General features: G+C 39.6%; 1 protein-coding gene across 1 annotated transcript in view; it reads right to left on the minus strand.

Moving 5' to 3' along the window:
• Positions 1-18,934, minus strand: part of sdf4 (stromal cell derived factor 4) — an 86,029-nt gene that overhangs the window by 22,021 nt on the left and 45,074 nt on the right. The window contains exons 2-3 of the mRNA XM_072586486.1: positions 11,483-11,619; positions 6,030-6,143 (exon numbers count right to left, since the gene is read on the minus strand). Coding sequence (XP_072442587.1) covers positions 6,030-6,143; positions 11,483-11,619 — 251 coding nt within the window. The remainder of the gene's footprint in view (positions 1-6,029; positions 6,144-11,482; positions 11,620-18,934) is intronic.

Below are 18,934 nucleotides of genomic sequence, written 5' to 3' on the forward strand. Positions count from 1 at the left end.
GGCATGAAGTCTTGCTCCTACAAATAATGGTGTAAAAATTAGGTCGCTGTGGATTTTTAGTTCCTATCTGAAGTCTACTTGCATTTCAATTGCTTTCATTTAAACAACTCAGCTCCAATCCAGACACAAACTTCCTATTGGTGATAAACCCCTTACATATATGTATAAAATTTAAATCTATGTAATATTTCTAGCACAGAAAGCAAATATGGTGAGGAGACCATTCAGCGCCTGCATCTAACTTTTCAAATTATGGCATCCAACACTGCAGTCTGAATAAGCAATTTTGCTAAATCACCCCTATTCTACCTGATGTTAATGCTTGATTTCAAATGTCTGTCTCATTGATATATCATTGAGCACAATTGGAGACTACCGTGTCTCTACTATTTCTTTGAAAAAGGATTAAATATTTTGTCCCACTACTGCATTCTTAGCCTGTAACCCACCAATCCACCCTGAATAGCACCTTTCAAGCCCACAACCTTTACCCTACTTGGAAGAACAAGAGCAGCAGATGCACCTCCTCCTCCTGCAAGCTCTGCTCCAAGCCACATAAAATCCTGACATGGAAAATCTTATCTTCACTGTTGCTGGAACTCTGGTTGTAGCCTAACAAGAACTTTATAAAGCTCCTTTTGTACTCAATGCCTCTATCTATCAAATTAAAAATCACACCACACCAGGTTATAGTGCAACAGGTTTCTTTGGAAGCACCAGCTTCCAAATAAACCTGTGGGACTATAATCTGGTGTTGTGATTTTTTATTTTGTCCACCCTAGTCCAACACCAGCACCTCCAAACCTATTTATGAAGTGCAAGTTCACATGCTGCTTTGCTAGCTGCACTCTCAATGTGTCCAATCATCTTCAAAAGGTTGTCTCACGTCAGTAGCCCCTTCAGCACACCCTTTAAAATTATACTGAAGTCTATACTGCTTCTGGCTATCCATTCACTCAAAATGCATCACCTCAAACTTCTCTGCATTGCATTCCATCTACTCCATGGCTAGGCTAGCAGGATGGGCAGACATGTTCTGTTACACACAAGCACACGAAATAGAAAACCACTCGGCCCCTTGAGCTGGCTCTGCCATTCAGCAAAATCTTGGCTGATCTGTTTGTGCTTCAAACCCCACATTCCCATTCATTCCTGGTAACCTTTGTTACCCTTGCCCAACAAGAATTTATCTATGCCAATATTCAAAGACTCCATTTCCACCACCTCCTAAGACAAAAATCCAAAGCTGCACAAAGCTCAGAAAAGAATTCTCATCTGTTCAAAAAGGGTGATCACTAGTTTTTAAACATTTCACCCTCACAAGAGAAAGCACTCTTCCCGTGTCCACCTTTTCAAGACCAGTTCCCAGGTGGCTCAATTCATCCTGTTTGTCACTCCAAACTTTGTAGATTTTGCATTTTACTCTGTTCTAAAATCAAAGCCAATTATGTTTTGTAAAAACTGCCGGTGTCCAGGTACTGATCTTTAGGAAAACCACTGCTTCCATCCTGCAATTACAACAACCACCAGATACTAGGATTCATTGCTTTCCCATTTTAAAAAAAATAGTGTATACTGGCTTCAATTTGTTAAGAGCTTTTCATAATGATACTCAGTTACACACTTTCCATCACATTCAAACAAACAAAACTTAACTGGATGTGGGAAATCAGTCCAACATCAATAATTTGGGCAGGAAAATGGAACCAATTCTGTTAGTTTATAATGAAAAAGTAAACAACAGCTAACACTTGTCAAAATGGGCAAGATGGTGCCTAAATAACTAACTTTTTGTTTTGTGGAAGTGAAAAGCAAAGAAAAATGCAGTGTTGGTGAATTTCCACAAGGTCTTCCATAAAACACTTCCCTGTTACAGAACCTAAAGCAATAACATCAAGACTAGAAGTTTGCTTGAAATAGTTGACTGAAGGAAGCAGGTCATCAGATACATACAGTTAGAGGAAGGAGATATTAAATGGAATGTGATGTTTGAGCCCTTACTGTCTCTAATGCACAAGAGTGACCAATTCATAAATCTAACCAGGTCTGCTCAAATTCTCCAATGATTCAGGAATAGTAGAGACTATCCAGACAGAGGAAAGAACCAGAAAGGTTGATAGGTTTGAAGCCCTAACTATGGACCTACACAAAATTTAAAAATAAACCTCAATAAGGGCAACAGCCAAATTTCAATTACCATAGAATGCCATTACAAAATTCCACAGCTTTTCACTTCCACAAAACAAAAAGTTAGTTATTACGGCCTCCCATTTTCACCGTCACTGCTCCACTGACCTGATGACCTCAGGTTCACATTCTACCCTTTCCCCTTTGCTCCACGCAACAGATTTCAAGCCTGCACTAGGAACTTTTAGTCCTAATGACACTGATCTTTCCCAGAAGGAATTCCTATGCCACGTCTGTTTGTTGTTTGTTATATTTTCACAACCAGTTCGTTTTCTTTGGGGATTAGAGGGGAAGCACGAGTAGGCAAAATAATCAATCTGTTGAACCACATAAGGAATACTTCTATCATGGAAGACAAATCCATGCGGTGGGACTTGAAACCGGAGCTTCTGGCTCAGAGGTAGGAGTGCAACCCATTGCACCACAAGACCTTCCTGATTCTTACGACCAAGACTTCATTAGTGGCAAATATCTTTTCCATGATAATGTGTCTCAGATTGTCTCACCAATCTGAATTATTTTAAAATTGTGAAATGAATAGAATATTTACAGTAAATCTCATTGCAATATAACTCAATTTCAGTATTATCCATCATAAAAGAAAATAACCAAAGATGCCATATCACCCTGGCTAATGAATGGAATATTCACTTTACTGGCCAATCTCTTTCACTGCTCCCATCTTAAAAATGTCTTGGCCCTGTTCACCTCTCAGCTGATATTCTAAACTGTAGTCAGTGTTTCTCTTGTTTACTCCAAAGCTGGAGAAAAAGGATTAATTATCATGCCCCACTGTCTCTCAATGTCTGTGGTTGGCCAGCTAAGTTGGCTTTCAGCCTTACAGTTGTGGTCTCAGCTAGACAACCTCACGCTGAGGTTGCACAAACTTGTTCTTTCCAGCATCGCATCTGTGAATACCAATTGGAGGTACTAGAATATGGTAACCCAGACTACCCCCGACCCACCAACCCTTCTCATTCCCCAGATCTCAAAAGTAAAATTATTTCAAAGAGTGGTGCATTAGCCTTCATAAGAGCTCTTAAATATCCTTAGCCCCTCTATGCCTTTGTTGAGGTAGAGGGACAATATCGGTTCCTTAGGGATTGACTTATCAAAATCTACACTGTTTAAACTATAAAACACAATTTAAATTTTATTATTTAATGTAGATTGACCCACTCTCTCTGTCTGTAAATGACCATATTCACAAGTGCTGCCCTGACTTCACATTTAATCATCTTGAATGGAAAGAAATTTGAGTGTCCAAGACATTATAGAAACAAACCGAAAGTACAAATATTGGGAATACTAATCCCTATTTTAAGGGAGTTGGAACACAGAAGAGAAGATTCAGTGACTCAGTCAAATGTTATTTGGAGTACAATGTTTAGTTTTGGCTAATGAACCTCAGGCAGGACATACAATATTGGCATCAAACAGGGCATAGGACATATTCACCAGTATCAGTCCAGAACAATAATTACCCAGTTATTGGCACTATATACTGGCAAATGGAATATGAGAAAGCCTACTATGTAAGAAATCACAGGAATGTAAATCAGTTTGTAATGTGCTGTACGTTTAGGCATAAACAAGGAATTAATTTAATAGAACATAACAAAACTGTGTATTGGGAGAGGTGAACAACTAACATATTAAATTGTAGCTTAGTAAATACTCTCAATACTTGGTTCACAAATGAGTCCTTAAGTGGAACAGAAGGTATTTTCAGTTTTCTGACATCTAAAAGTTAACCCCTTCAGTGGCGGATTAAGCAATGCAAAAATTTCCCCAGATGTAAATAGCAAATATCTACCTGATATTTCAAATCAAAAATGTTTCCACTGTGTTATAGCTGAAAATTTGCTGATTTCTAAGTGCGGCTTGGAGACAACACTGATAACATCACCACTGTGAGCATAATTACCCTTCATGAGGGGGCGCTTAGAGGTTTTGTGCAACGCTTAACTTTGTAGATTTGCAAAGAGAGGTAAAGAAAACAGGAAGCTCTGCAGGTTTCGGAAGGTCTTTTGAAAGGTTAAGGTGAGCGGATCAGTCTTTTACTCCACAATGAATATTTCCACCTATGCTAAATATATTTCCACAGATGCTGACCATAGTCTCTGATGACCTATTATCCATGTAAAAAACAGAAAAGTCTATTCAACCACAGACATTAAGCTACATCTGACCCAGTTCCAACTACTGTCTCATACATACTAGGGAAAGGCTTCAGAAATGTGAAGCACAAAGGTAAGTGGGAGTCCTAATTCTGGACGCTTTTAAGGTTAACAGGCATGGTTCAGTAGGCAGTTAAGGTGGCAAACACAATGTTCGCATCAATTTCAAATGGACTAGAATACAAGAGTATAAATGTTCTGCTGAAGCTGTATCAAGCTCTAGTCAGACTGCATTTGGATTATCGCCAGCAGTTTTGAGCCCCATATTTAAAGAAGCATGTGCTGGCATTGGACGAAGTCCAAATGAGCTTTCTAAGAATGGGGGATAAAGGGCCTGTCATGTGAGGAGAAGTTGAGGACTCCAAGTCTGCACTCAATGGACTCTAGAAGGATGAGGGCCAGAATCTGATTGAAACTTATGGAATACTGAGAGGCCTGGACAATGAAGAGTGGACATGAAGATGATGTTCCCATTAGAAGGCACAGTCTCAGACTTAAGGGAATAAGACATTAGAACTGAGATGAGGAGCATTTAAGACTCAGGTAGGCATGTTTTTGATTAGTCAGCAGATCAAGGGTTACAGGGAGACCGCAGGAGAATGGGGTTGAGTCAATAAAAGGCAAGGCAATGGCCTAGTGGTATTATCACTGAACTGTTAATCTAGAAACCTAGCTAATGTTCTGGGGACTGGAGTCTGAACCCCATTATGGAAGATGGTAGAATTTGAATGCAACATAAATCTGGCATCAATCATTTAATGATGACCAATTGTCAATTATCAGAAAACCCATCTGGTTCACTAATGCCCTGTAGGGAAGGTAATTGCCACTCTTACCCAGTCTGGCTGACATGTGACTCCAGACCCACAGCAACGCAGTTGACTCTTGACTGCCCTCTGGAGGAAACTCAATGGGTCAAATGGCCTAATTCTGCTCCCTTGTCTGATGGACATCCTGTGTCTTTCAAGCAGGATTCACTGGTGGCATTCAGGACCAATATTAGGATTTCTATTTTTAAAAAGGTGATACTAATTCACATTAAAAGGGACCCATGATCCCAAAACAATCCCTTTCCTTCCACCAGGCAGAGATGGAAGGCAAATTCCCTATTCCCGAAGTTCTATTTATGTACTGTGTTGACATTCCAAAGGGTATGGATGCTTCAGTATTGAATACATTTAATGCTTGGATAGACAGATATTTGGACTCTCCGAGAAACAAGTAGTACAAGGAGCAGGCAAAAAGGTTGAGCTGAAGCCAAAGATTAGCCATGATCATGGTGAAAGAGGCACAGCAAGCTGAGCTACTATTTGAGTTTAAAGACCACTAGGTGCACAATGGCAGTTTAGGCTGGTTGATTGCTCAGTCACCCCCATACTCCCTCGACAGACCACTTCATTGGAATTAGATAATACCAAAAGAAGCACAGCTGCCACAGTAACTTGGTTGTTCACTTACTGGGCCAGTATCTTTATAAGAAATGTATGGTCGTTTGTGTACACATCTGAAATGAATACCAGTTCTTTTATCATCCATATAGTCTTGAATATTGTGTGCTTAGTTTTCGGGGTTGGAGCTTGAAATTAATAGCAGCTTGTATAGGATGCACAAAGCAAAAGAGAAATGTGTGCATTTGTTAGTTTATTGCCAACACAGACTCACTTTCTTCATCAATCTTCAGTTCTTCATTGTTCTTGATTTTCTCTGCAACCTCTTCCTCATTAAACCCTTTACTTGCAAGAAATTTGATTCGATATTCATCCCAGGACACCTGACCTACAGAAAAAAAAACAGTACATGTTTTAAGTTAACAAAAAGTGTTTGCAGTAAATTCGGTGACATTTGTTTCTTTTATGCAAAACAATTAAACAGTTTTCATTTGAGGTAGGATCTCAAACTGATCCCAAAGTTAGAAATTACCCCATCAAACTCGCTCTTGCCCCATTCTCTCATTCATTTTTAACTCAAAGAAAAATTGGTTCTCTCTTCCACTTCTCAAGAGTAGTTGCCACCACCTTCACTTGCATTGGTCTGCCTGATGCAGTCATTGCCCTGTATTTGAAGCAGAGGAGGGACAGAGCAAGAGAGCGACCAACAGACACAGACCGACAGAGACAAATTTAGCAAAGCTGGATTTACAATCTGTCAATGAAAAGTGGAAACCCACAGGGTTCACTATAGTGCTTGTATTCTTCCACATCTGGAAAAGAACATGTGCAGTTTCACCTCAAAAAATGGACTTAAAGACTTTCTTTCAGGAGATGGGTCTTGACGCTTGAGGCAGCAGTGCTAACCACTGAACTACCGTGCCTTCCCTGAAGTAATGCCATAGAATCTCAACATTTACCCAAACAGATAGGGCCATAGTTTGAAGTCTCATCAAAAAACCTGCACTGGAATGGGCTCAACCAATGGAGTGGGGCTTGACTCAAGAATCTTGCAGCTCAGAGGCAAGTTCTAGCTGACATAAGAAGTATGGAGTAAATGGAACTTTTGACAAAAAGCATTTTGAGGTTATCACCAGATCATTGCAAGGACATGGTTGGAGAAATATATGCTTCACAAAGCAAACAGTACAAGGAGTTAACTGATCATGGCTTACACTACCAAAAAAAATGGAAGCAGTGTTCACAATGCTATGAAAAAGGGAAATTAATAAATATTTGGAACCTGCTTTTGTAAAGGCATCAGAAGAACAGAATTAAAATGGACAAATCATTCAAACAGTCAGCACAGGAAGCTGAATGGCCTCTGCCTGTGCTGTAAAACTTGACCCAACACCTAATCAAACAATTTGTGAAAATGATCTCTCTTTTGTGCAAAATACTGCCCACTCACGGCCCTTTAAAGAATCAGATTAATATAGAAAACTAGAAAATACTTAATTGAAATTTACATTAGATAAGGAACTAAAAGATGCTGAAAATGCATGACCAAAAATAAAACTTGCATCTATATAGCACCTTTAACAAATAAACAAAAATCAGACAGACAGTCAACTACATAACAGAATATAACAACGAATAAACAAACGCTTGGATCAAGAGATTTGTTTTAAGGAACATTCTAAAGAAAAAGAGAATTAGAGGGGTTTGAATTAGAGGAACTTAAGTGCCTTGATTGTTGAAGGAATGGCTGCCAGTGATGGGTGATTAAAATTGAAAATGCTCAAGAATCAGAATTGCAGCAGCACAATTATGATGAAGGCTGTTGTGGGTGGAAAAGATTGTAGCGTTCAGAAAGCACAAGGCCATGGAGGGACTTGAAAACAAAACTTACAATTTAAAAAAAAAATTAAGATATTACTTAATCAGGTACAATCTCGGTCAGCAAGTACAGAAACAAATAAGGAATTTGGATAGGATCAGAGTTTTGTTGTGTGGCAATATCACCATGCTAAATGGGATAGATTTCCAGCAACTCGAGATTGGACATCCATGAGATGCTATGGGCCACCAACAGCAGCAGCAGAACGGCACTTCAATACAATTTACAACTCCATGGCTCTATCGTTAGCATCAAGCCAGGCAATCAACTCTGGTTTAATGAAAACTGCATGCTGGGAGCCAAATCAGACATACCCAAAAATAAGGAGTCAACCTAGTGAAACTACAACAGGCTAACTTGCAAACCAAACAGCAAGGGATAAACACAGCGAAACAATTCCACAACCAGCAGATCCAGATTTAAGCTCAGTAGTTCTGCCATGCTGTGGAAGGTGGTAGACAATTAAGCACTTCACTGAGAGGAGGACATTCCACATCGTAAGGTCAGAAGTGGGGATATTCAATGATTGCACAATGTTCACCACTATTTGCAACACATCAAATGCTGAAACAATCCATAACCACATGAAGCAAGCTGTGGACAGTAACCAAGCTTAGGTGGATAAGTGGCGTTAGCTGGATGACTTAGAATGAGGTCAACAGCACGAGTTCAAATCTCACGTCAGCTGAGGTTACCATAAAAGGGCTGTTCTTCTCAACCGCTCCCCTCAAATGGAGCATGATGACCCTCAGGTTAAACCACCCCCAGTTGACTCTCTCTAATGAGCGTGCAGACCTATGGTCCAATAGAATTATGGTGACTTTATATTTAAAATCACATGCCTATTACCATCTTCCTCACCAGGGCAAGTAGGGATAGGAAATGCATTCCTAGCCAGCATCATCCAGATTCCACAAATTAAATTTTTAAAAAAGCTTGAAGGGTTTAATGTGCAGTTATTAACAATCAAGTATAAAAATGTGCCTGCTTGCCATCTAAAGGTGACATGCGATCTTACAAATCTTATTAAAATGAGTTTATCTGAGGGAACAGAAAGACAACACAGTCTTGTTTGCCTTTCTCATAGCTCCCTTCATCAAATTATATACTTTTTTTTAACAAATTCCCGCTGCAAACAATTGCGACTATGGTGGCTCATCATACTACAAACGCACAAACCACATCTAAGGCAGACTTTTATCGTTGCAATTACATGTGTCTGATGTAAATAATGGTCCAGGAAATTTGTTTCACTGTGACCACTACCACTTAAACCACTAGTTTCACAGGACACAACTTCCTGTGGTGACGAACTAACCAGTACGTGATAACTCCTTACTTTGCATTAAAGGTCATGCTGTATGTGACTGCTCACCCGAGAACAGGGATTTAGTAGAGGTTCAAAATCAGGAAGGGTTTGAATAGAAAGACAGAGGAATAATTTCCATTGGCAGGAGAACTGGCAACCAGAGGACACAGATTAAAATAATTAGCAAAAGAAACAAGATAACGGTAAGAGTTTTGAGCAAAAAATAAAGACCGTTCTGATGGCCTGGAATACACTGCCTGAAAAAGTGGTTGAAGCCAGTTCATTCAACAACATCCAAAAGGAAATTGAACAAATATCTGAAAACGAAATAAAAAGCTGAGGGGAAGGAGTTGGGGAGTGGACAGCTGACCGTCAGACACTGACTAAACTGCTCTTTCAAAAAGCTTGATGGGCCAAATTCCCCTGTGATCTTAATTGTTACGTCCTTCCTTGCCTAGATTTTTTTCCAACATTGTATTTCTTAGTATCCTGTTTTTAGGATCGGATTCCAGCACTGAAACAGACCCTACGGTTCAACTCATCCATGCCGAACGGATATCCTAAATTAATCTCGTCCCATTTGCCAGCACTTGGCCCATATCTCTCTAAACCTTTCCTATTTATATACCCATCCAGATGCCTTTTAAATGGTGTAATTGTACCAGCCTCCATCACTTTCTCTGGCAGCTCATCCCATACACGCATCACCCTCTGCATGAAAATGTTGCCCTTTAGGTCCCTTTTGTATCTTTTCCCTCTCACCCGCAAGCTATGCCCTCTAGTTCTGGACTCCCCCATCCCAGGGAAAAGACCTTGCCTATTTATCTGATCCATGCCCTCATGCTTTTATAAACCTCTATAAAGGTCACACCTCACACTTTAGGGAAAAACAGCCCCACCCTAGAGCTCAAATCCTCCAACCTTGGTAACATCCTTGAAAATCTTTGCTGAACCATTTCAAGTTTCAAAACATCCTCCCAATAGGAAGGAAACCAGAAATGCATGCAATATTCCAAAAGTGGCATAATCAATGCCACAACATGACCTCCCAACTCCTATAGTCAATGCTCTGACCAATAAAGGAAAGCATACCAAACACCATCTTCACTATCCTCTCTACCTATGACACTATTTTCAAGAAACTATGAACCTGCATTCAAAGGTCTCTTTGCTTAGTAACACTCCCCAGGACCTTACCATTAAGTGCATAAGTCCTGCTCTGATTTGCTTTTCCAAAATGCAGTACCTCGCATTTATCTAAATTAAACCCCATCTGCATTGTACGCTGAGGTAACCTGCTTTGCTGTTGACTACACCTCCAATTTTGGTGTCACCTGCAAACTAACTATACCTTTCATTTCCTAATATTTCAATATCCCGTAACTCTAAATGGTTAAACACAACTAATTGAAAAGAGCTCTTCAGCTAGGTGTAACTTTACAGAAAACTACTACTTGCTGTGAGAATGGGGTGGCTAATAGATGGATTGGATTAGATTTTCTGATATATTTGATCCATGATCAATGCGTCGTTTCCTGACTGCCATTTATTTGGAATTAACATTACCAGAGGATATTTAATACCAGTTTCTTTCAAGAAGTTAAGGCTGCAGGAAGGGGGATCAAAAGGAAACAAATTCATTACAGAACTTCATTCATATCGAAAATAAAGTGCAAGACATCTTTCTGCACCTGTTATGACGAAAGGCAGGTGAACTTATCAGATTGTACACTTCATCAGAACTGAAAACCTAACCACCAAATTGTGCCAAAGACACAAGAAAAAAGGGTGGGGAAAAAGCAACAAGTATTGTAGTTACAAGGAGGAAGTTAATGACCTCAAAAGCAGCAAATGCTTCAAGAGATGTCAGGAAAACTAATCAGATGACTTAAAAAAAACCAGAAGATTCCGAAAATAGCCAAGGTTGTAGCAGCCAACAACACCAATAGTTCTAGAAGAGGTTCTGTTGAAGCATTTTGAACAGTTAGGAGCTAAACTAAAGAAAACTCCAAGATAATAATATCCCAACAGAACAGTTCTCTCTTTTCCCAGTACTGATGCCAATACCCCATAAATCAGGATCTACTTCTCCCACATCATTCTTTGTAATTCTTCAAATCTACCAAAAGCAATGCGTCTTGTGAAAGGATTTTGATAGACAAATTCGGTTTGAGTGAGTTAGTTAATGCAAAATTACTTCTTTAAAAAAAAAAGTTCACTGTATTGGTTGCCCAATAAAAGAATGTTTGAACTATTTATGTTTTAATTTGTTTGTTACATTAAAATCTCAAAACATGGAATCCTGTCCTTTGGGAAACTCCGCAATGACTGAGAGAACCATTCTTTAAATGCTGTCTTTGAGGATTGTAACAAATATTAGCAGTGGAACATTTAGAATCCTTAAATAATGTTTTTGGAAAATTTATTTTGCTATTTGAATTATATAATGTAACTGTTTCGATAGGTAGTATTCTTTGGAAGGATAGGTAGAGAGATTTAGGGAGGGAAGTTTTGTGGACACAAAAATAAATTACATTACCATCTCCATCAGGATCGACAGCTTTGAAATGCAGTTTGTTCTCTTCATTGGCCTGTTGGAAATGCTCCTCGGTTTTTTCCATGATCCATCGCTGCATCTCACTCGCACTAATTTTCTTGTCGACATTGATATCAACCCTGAAGAGGAATACAGTACACTGGTGATCCTTGCTGTTAAGCAGAAAATAATTTAATGTTTTGCAACACTGACAAAGCAATTGTCATTAATCTTGAAGGTGCTGTGATCCTTTGACATAAGAAGAATGTGAAATAGCAGGAGTGGACTATTCGGCCCCTCGAACTTGCTCTATCATTCAATAGGATCACGGTTAATCCACATCCCTGCCTAACATTGATAATTTTCCACTGCCTTGTTCATCAAGTATCTAGTTCTGTTGAGAAAATATTCTAGAACTCTTTCTCAAAAGACAGAGGAAACAGAGTTCATAATCTTCAGAGAAAAAAATTCTCATCTCTTAAATAGGTGACCCTCATTTTTACACAGTGACCCTCTATTCCAGACTCTCCCATAAGAGGAAACCTCTTTTTCACATTCATCATGTTCAGCACCTGTAGTCGCAATCATGTTTCTGTTCTCCATAACCGCCAGCGAACACAGAACATTACAGCGCAGTACAGGCCCTTCGGCCCTCGATGCTGCGCCAACCTATGGAACCAATCTGAAGAATAATACAAAAAGAGCTTCTTCATAATTCAACCTGCCCATTCCAACAGTTAGTCTAAAAAACCTGCTCTGAACTACTTCCATTGCATTTATGCCCTTCCTTAAATAATGTGCTCAAAACTGTGCATAGTACTCCAGAAGTGCCAATGCCCTGTATAATTGAAACACAATATCCCTATGTATAGAGTCACAGATTCATAGAGGTGTACTGCACAGACACAGACCTATACATTAAATATATTTGCAATAAACAGTAACATGGTTAACTTTTTAAATTACTTATTGTACCTGCATACATTTTGTGATTGATGCTCAAGGACACCCAGATCCCTTGGCAATTCAGAGATCTACAATCTCTCATTATTTAATAATTAATCTTTTGAAAAATTCTTCCAATAGAAATAGACAATTTCACATTGTCCCCACACTATATTCTATTTGCTACATTGTTGCACGTTAACCTAGCTTCCTTAGATCCTCTTCCCATAATATATATATATAATATATTCTCCTCTGAAATTAGCATCATTGGTCACTCTTCTGGCCACAATTTGTCTCAACCACTACTCCAGCGGTTTGCCATTAACCAGTTTGGTTGTTAAACAGTTGATATGTCAATTACCCACAAGTAAAAGCTACATTCCTTTCACGTTCAAATAAAGATCTCAGTCCTGTCGCAGCAAGTGATCTGGGTGAGCATCTCGATCTTGGAGCAGAAATTTAAGACGGATTAATGCCAAACAGATTTACAGCTGACAAGACTGTGCAAATGTATACTCAAGTAAGCCAGCTAGTGAAGGACAGAACAGAAGGCAAATTTTATTCAATCTAATATTGAGAGTGAAATATTACACCAAACCTCCCAACTCAACTGAAGTCCCTTCATACCCTCTCTAGTGAAACCTCAATTAATACACTCTACTTTTAATGTCAATGTTTAATCATATGTATTCATCATATGTATTCATCATAAAGACTTTCCAGACAAATTAAAACTTATTAAAATTGCACTTGCAAAGTTAAATGAGTTACATCTCAAACAGTTGACGATGTTGTGCTTTTAGACTTGATTCAGTTCAACAAATTAAATTGCACGCTTCTGTTTCAAAGTAAAGTGTCACTCCCACAAGACAAGATTATCCTAAATAGTTTTAAAAGCTATGTTTTAACATGAACTTTGCTAAGCTAAATCACAAATGCCACTGATCACATGATGCAAATTGATCACAATTTCTGGAAGGATTCCATTCAGCAATTACCAGGACAGAACTCAGACATCAGCTTCGCAGTCCACAAATGTGAAAGACCACCAACAAATGTATCTCCAACCAGTTCAAAATAATTTGCAACTCCATTTTTCTACTTTTCTCCATAACCCTTGATTCCCTTACTGATTAAAACTCTCAGCCTTGAATATTCTTAATAACAGATTCACAACCCTCAGAAAAAGTAGTCCAGAGAAGAATCCAATGTTGACCCTGGGTACGAGAATAGGTTGACTAAGTTGGCCTTGTATTCTTAGGAGTTTAGAACAATCAGAGGTAACAAAATATTATTAGCGAGTTTGACAGGGAGAAAGTGAGATATTGCTTCCCTTTATGGAAAAGTCCAAAACCAGGAGTATAATCGAACCTTTGAACCTTCCAACTCAGCGAGCAAGCCTACATCGAGGAGTATCATCTCAGACTAACAGGTTGCCCTTTTAAGGCAGAAATAAGGAGAAATTTCTTTGCTCGGGTAGCATTTCCCTTAAATTACTTACTGGCTTCCTCAGCAAAGGTCCGTACGAGGCAGGGCCTTCCAGACCCAGAAGTCAATGCCACAATTGCCATGCCAATACCAATCACCAGGCATGGAATAACAGAGCAGTTATGCACAGCTTAATAGAAACGCTGCTCTCTGGGAATGGTGAATCTGTGGAATTATTTACCACACAGGGCTATAGAGGCTGACTCATTAGGTATACTCAAGATTTTCAAATCATGAAAGGAATTAAGGATAATGGCAAATAGGCAGTTAGGGAGTTGAGGATTATCAGAACAGGCATGGTCTAACTGAAATGCAAAAAAGACTCAATGGACCAAATACTCTACTTCTAGTCCTACATTTTAAGTTTTTTTTAAATAAGAGGTCAGGGAGAGGTGGCAATTGGAACAAAATCTGTGGTAAATACTTCATTTCTAAAAATAAATACACACTATATTCAGAAATGAATCAGGGACAGCCAATGTCATATCTAATGACTGTGCTTAGAGAAAAACTACTGCTTTCACAGCTCCTACAAAGCGATTTTCACAATGCAATGCTTTTGGAAGCAATCACGTCTACTTAACTTCAATAATTTCTTTGATTAGTGCTGACTTATGTTGTACAGTAATTGAACTGAGTTCAGCACTAATACAAAGCATCAGTTAGTAAGCTGCAACTATTCTGAGAAAAAAGCAGCCATAACCATTTAGAGGAAAACAGAAAACACTGGTAAATACATTGCCAGTCTATCAGCAATGGAGTGAGAAAAACAGAACAGGGTTAAATGGTCTGATTTTCAGTATTCTTGCTTTTCTTTTCTTAAATCCTGTAATTGATTAATCAGCAGGAATTTTCTTCCTCCTGTATAAAATTTATTGCCCACAATGTTTGTTTTGGGCCTCTCTGGCTAGTCCCCTACAATATGCTCTCTGTAAACATGAGTTCATCCAAACTGTCTGTGTTATAATGTTCTCCAAGTCCCATCCATCCCTGTGCTCCTTGACCCGCGCTATCTCCTAGTCTTGTAATGTCTCAATGTTTACATTCTCCAGGTTTTCAAATCCCGCCAGGGTCTTCTTATCACACTCCATCTCTGTAACTGCCTCAAATATCTGTCTTTGACAAAATTCTCTGTTAGCTGTCCTGAAATGCAATATGGTTCAGTGTTAAATTTTATTTCATTATCTTATGTACAGTGCCCCACGTGACAATTTCCGAAGCCAAATGTCACTACATAAACAAAGCTGTTATTCTGACTCAACTACGCTTCCATTTGTAGCATTGTTAATTCCAAGTGCAAAGGTCTGGGTTCAAGTTCCCCTCCAAAACAGAGCACAAGAATCAAAGCTCACATTCAGTATAGATGAGGGAGATCCGCATTGTTAGTGGTGCTGTTTTTCACATGAGAAAATGGAGAGTCCATATATCTGTTCAGATGGATGCCCCATGAATTATTTTGAAGAGGAGCAGATAGTTCAACCTGTTGCCCTGATCTTAAAAAACTGACCATGAGATGTGGGAGTTGCTGACTACATCTGCATTTGTTACTTGTTTCAAATGCCCTGCAGAATATGGTGAGCTGCCTTCTAGAACTGCTGCAGTGTTTGGGGCATCAGGACAACAACAGTGCTGTTAGGAAGGGAGTTCCAGGATTTTGACCTAGAGAAATAGTGACAGAATGGTAACATAGTTCCAAGTCAGGCTCATTTGCAACTTTGAAGAGAATTTGCAGGTGGTGGTGTTCCCATGCATCTGCTGCTCTTGTCCTTGGTGATAGAGTTCATAGATTTAGAAGGTGCTATCTGAGTAGTATTGGTGAGTTGCTGTAATGCATCTTACAGATGGTTCATACTGCTGCCACTGTGTCACAGCTGAAGCATATACATGGTGAAGGTGGTGGATGGGGTACCAATCAAGCCTATTTTGTTCTCAATGGTATCAAATTTCTTGAAGTCGCAACCATCCAAGCAAGCAGAGAATATTCCATCACACTCCTGATCTGCATCTCCTCATTTTTATTTCCCTTGTTCTTCTGTGCAGACCTCCATGGTGAATGCTTGGCAGTGACTTCCAAAACCAGGAGTCAATGCTGGGAACAGCATCAGCACACCAAGTGGAGAGCACAGAGTTGCTGTGCAACTGTCCAGCTTAGAGAAAACATTTGGTCCTGACTTGTGCCTTGTAGACAGTGGACAGCCATCAGAGACACGAAGTAAGTTACTTCCTGCAGAACACAGAGTCTCTGACCTGCTCTTAAAACACAGTATTGATGTCATAGAAGAGGCCATATGACTCATCAAGTCTGATAAAATTATACCAAACTACAACCTGCATGAGTCTCACTTCCCAGACTAGTCCTACTTTCATGAATATTATGACATTTCAAGTGCTCATCCAAGCATACTCTAAAGATTGTAAGGTTTCCCATCTCGGTTACCCTCCCAGGCAGTGCATTCCATTTGGCTGACCAGAAAACTAAACTGGACCAATGTTAACTCTTAGGATGTCAACCGTGATGGTAATCCCATTGAACATCAAGGAATGAGAGTTGCACTCCCCCATGTTGAAGATGCTCATTGCCTGACATCCCTGCAGCAAAATGTTACTTGCCATTTATCAGGCCAAGCCTGGACGTATACAGGTCACGTATCTGAACATGGACTGTTTCAGTATTGGAAAGTCATGAACAGTGCTAACCATTGCATAATCAACATTCCAACTTCCCGGTTTCATGACAGATGAAAAGGTTACTGGGGTAGCAACTGAAGAGAAGGAACTCCTGCAGTGAGTGATGTCTAGCATCCACAACCACTTCCCTATATGATAGGATTGTTTTTCAACTAACTTCTAAATTCTTTTCCTTCCAGATTTTAAATTCAATGTTAGTCTTCTGCAACATTGAGATTGGATCCAATGTCACAAGAACATTTGCCTGGGGTTCTGAATTTAGTCCTCCAATAGTATTATCACCACATCACTGCTAGCCAATACTGATCCTTCAATCAACCTCACAAAAAGCAGACTATCTGGGTAATTACTGCACTGTTGTTTCTGGGAACTTGCTATGCATGCATTAGCTGCTGCATTTCTTACATTCTACAAGTGACTAGCATTAGAGAATCTCATTGCTAGATGTCCCAAAAGGCTTTATAGCACGTCATTAAAACTGCTAAATAATTTCAAGTTTTTTTCATTTTTTTACTCCTTCACTACCTTTTGCAATTTGGACCAAAGTGATCTGTGGGGGAGCTTCACATTCAGGGCTACTGCAGTTAGACCAAATAAAGGATATGTAAAGATATAAAGCAGTCTTTCTGGAAAAAAAAGTGCCAGAATTACAATGTTTTACTAAGGAAAAGGCTGGGAAGACTGGAAAACACATTCTCTTCATCAAATGCTGGTGGCCAAAGCAAAGGATTGTCCTGGGTTCTTTTACATACACAAGTAGACAGAAAAGACCTCAGTTTAGGTATCACCAACAGTGCTGAACTCCCTCAATGCTACATTATATTTTGCCCAGCTCCTGGAGTAGGACTCCAACACAGAACCAGTGACACTCAGAGCAAAAGAGCTCTCAACTTCTGGGTAATCCAAGATGGAGGACAGGAAAAATTTCTGGCTATAAGAGCTGCTCCTATTTCGGAGGTATTTTAGGTGTTGGAGGAAATCCCCTCGAATTCCAGGAGTAGCAATTACTGTTTTATATGCTGTTGTATTGTTTTGGAACTTTGGAAAAACAAAGTCAAAACAACAGTAGTTTAAAAGGAAGAAGAGAAGACAAAGGAAGCACATGGTGAGGATAGTGCAGGAGACAGAGACAGAGAGAGAGAGAACCTGTACAGTTACTGCCTTTGCTATTTGAATTCGTGTATTGCTGGACATCGGAGTGCATCTGGGAAAATTAACAAACAGTGAAATTCACAACTAATCTTGGAGGAACTGTTGGGCGAAGTTCACAACACAGAATCAGATAAGTTAATTGTTGTTTTAAGTCTATCCAAGAGAAAGGCTGCAGTAGTGAGTACAGTGGATTCTTTCTTGATTATGTGTTTTTGGAGATAAGTCTCTTGATTAAACTTAAAATATAAGCCATAACTATTAATTTAACCTGGGGCAGTGTTTGCAGAGGAATAAGACAATGTTATTTACTGGGTCTGTAGATTGTGAAGGAGTAAAAATGGCCTTTGCAGTGATATGTACTTCGTGTCAGATGTGGGAGTTTAAAGAAAGTTTAAGGGTTACTGCGGATTATATCTGCCATAAATGCTGTTGGATGCGAATCGAGTGGATCAGTTGGAGAGACAGATAGAAATGATGAGGAATTTGCAACAGCAACAGTGTGAGATGGATGACAGTTATAGGAAGGGACAAAGTCTTAGATACAGTCACATAGACGGGTTAACTCCAGGAAGGGTAAGAGAGGTAGGCAGCTAGTGCAGGAGTCTTTTGTGGATATACCCATTTCAAACAGGTATACTGTTTTGGAAAATGTAGGGGGTGATGGATTCTCAGGGGAACGTAGCACAAACAGCCAAGTTTCTGGTATTGAGACTGGCTCTAATGCAAAGAAGGGTACGTCGGTGTCCAAGAGATTAATTGCGTTAAGGGATTCTGTAGTCAAGAGGTACAGACAGATGTTTCTGTGGCCAGCAGAGAAAAAGCAGAATGGTGCGTTGTTTCCCTGGATCAAGGATGTCTCTGAGAGGGTGCAGAATGTTCTCACGGGGAAGAGGGGCCAGTTGAGACTCTGAAGGGAGATTACAGAGAGTTAGGCAGAAATTTAAAAAGAAGGCTCTCAAGGGTAGTAATATCTGGATTACTCCCAGTGCTACGAGCTAGTGAGGGCAGGAATAGGAGGATAGAGCAGAGGAATGCATGGCTGAGGAGCTGGTATAGGAGAAGGATTCACATTATTGGATCATTGGGGTAGACGTGACAAGGACGGATTGCACCCAAATTGGAAGGGGACTAATATACTGGCAGGGAAATTTGCTAGAACTGCTTGGGAGGATTTAAACT

Source organism: Chiloscyllium punctatum, chromosome 16, assembly GCF_047496795.1.
Source record: "Chiloscyllium punctatum isolate Juve2018m chromosome 16, sChiPun1.3, whole genome shotgun sequence".
Classification (NCBI taxonomy): Eukaryota; Metazoa; Chordata; class Chondrichthyes; order Orectolobiformes; family Hemiscylliidae; genus Chiloscyllium; species Chiloscyllium punctatum.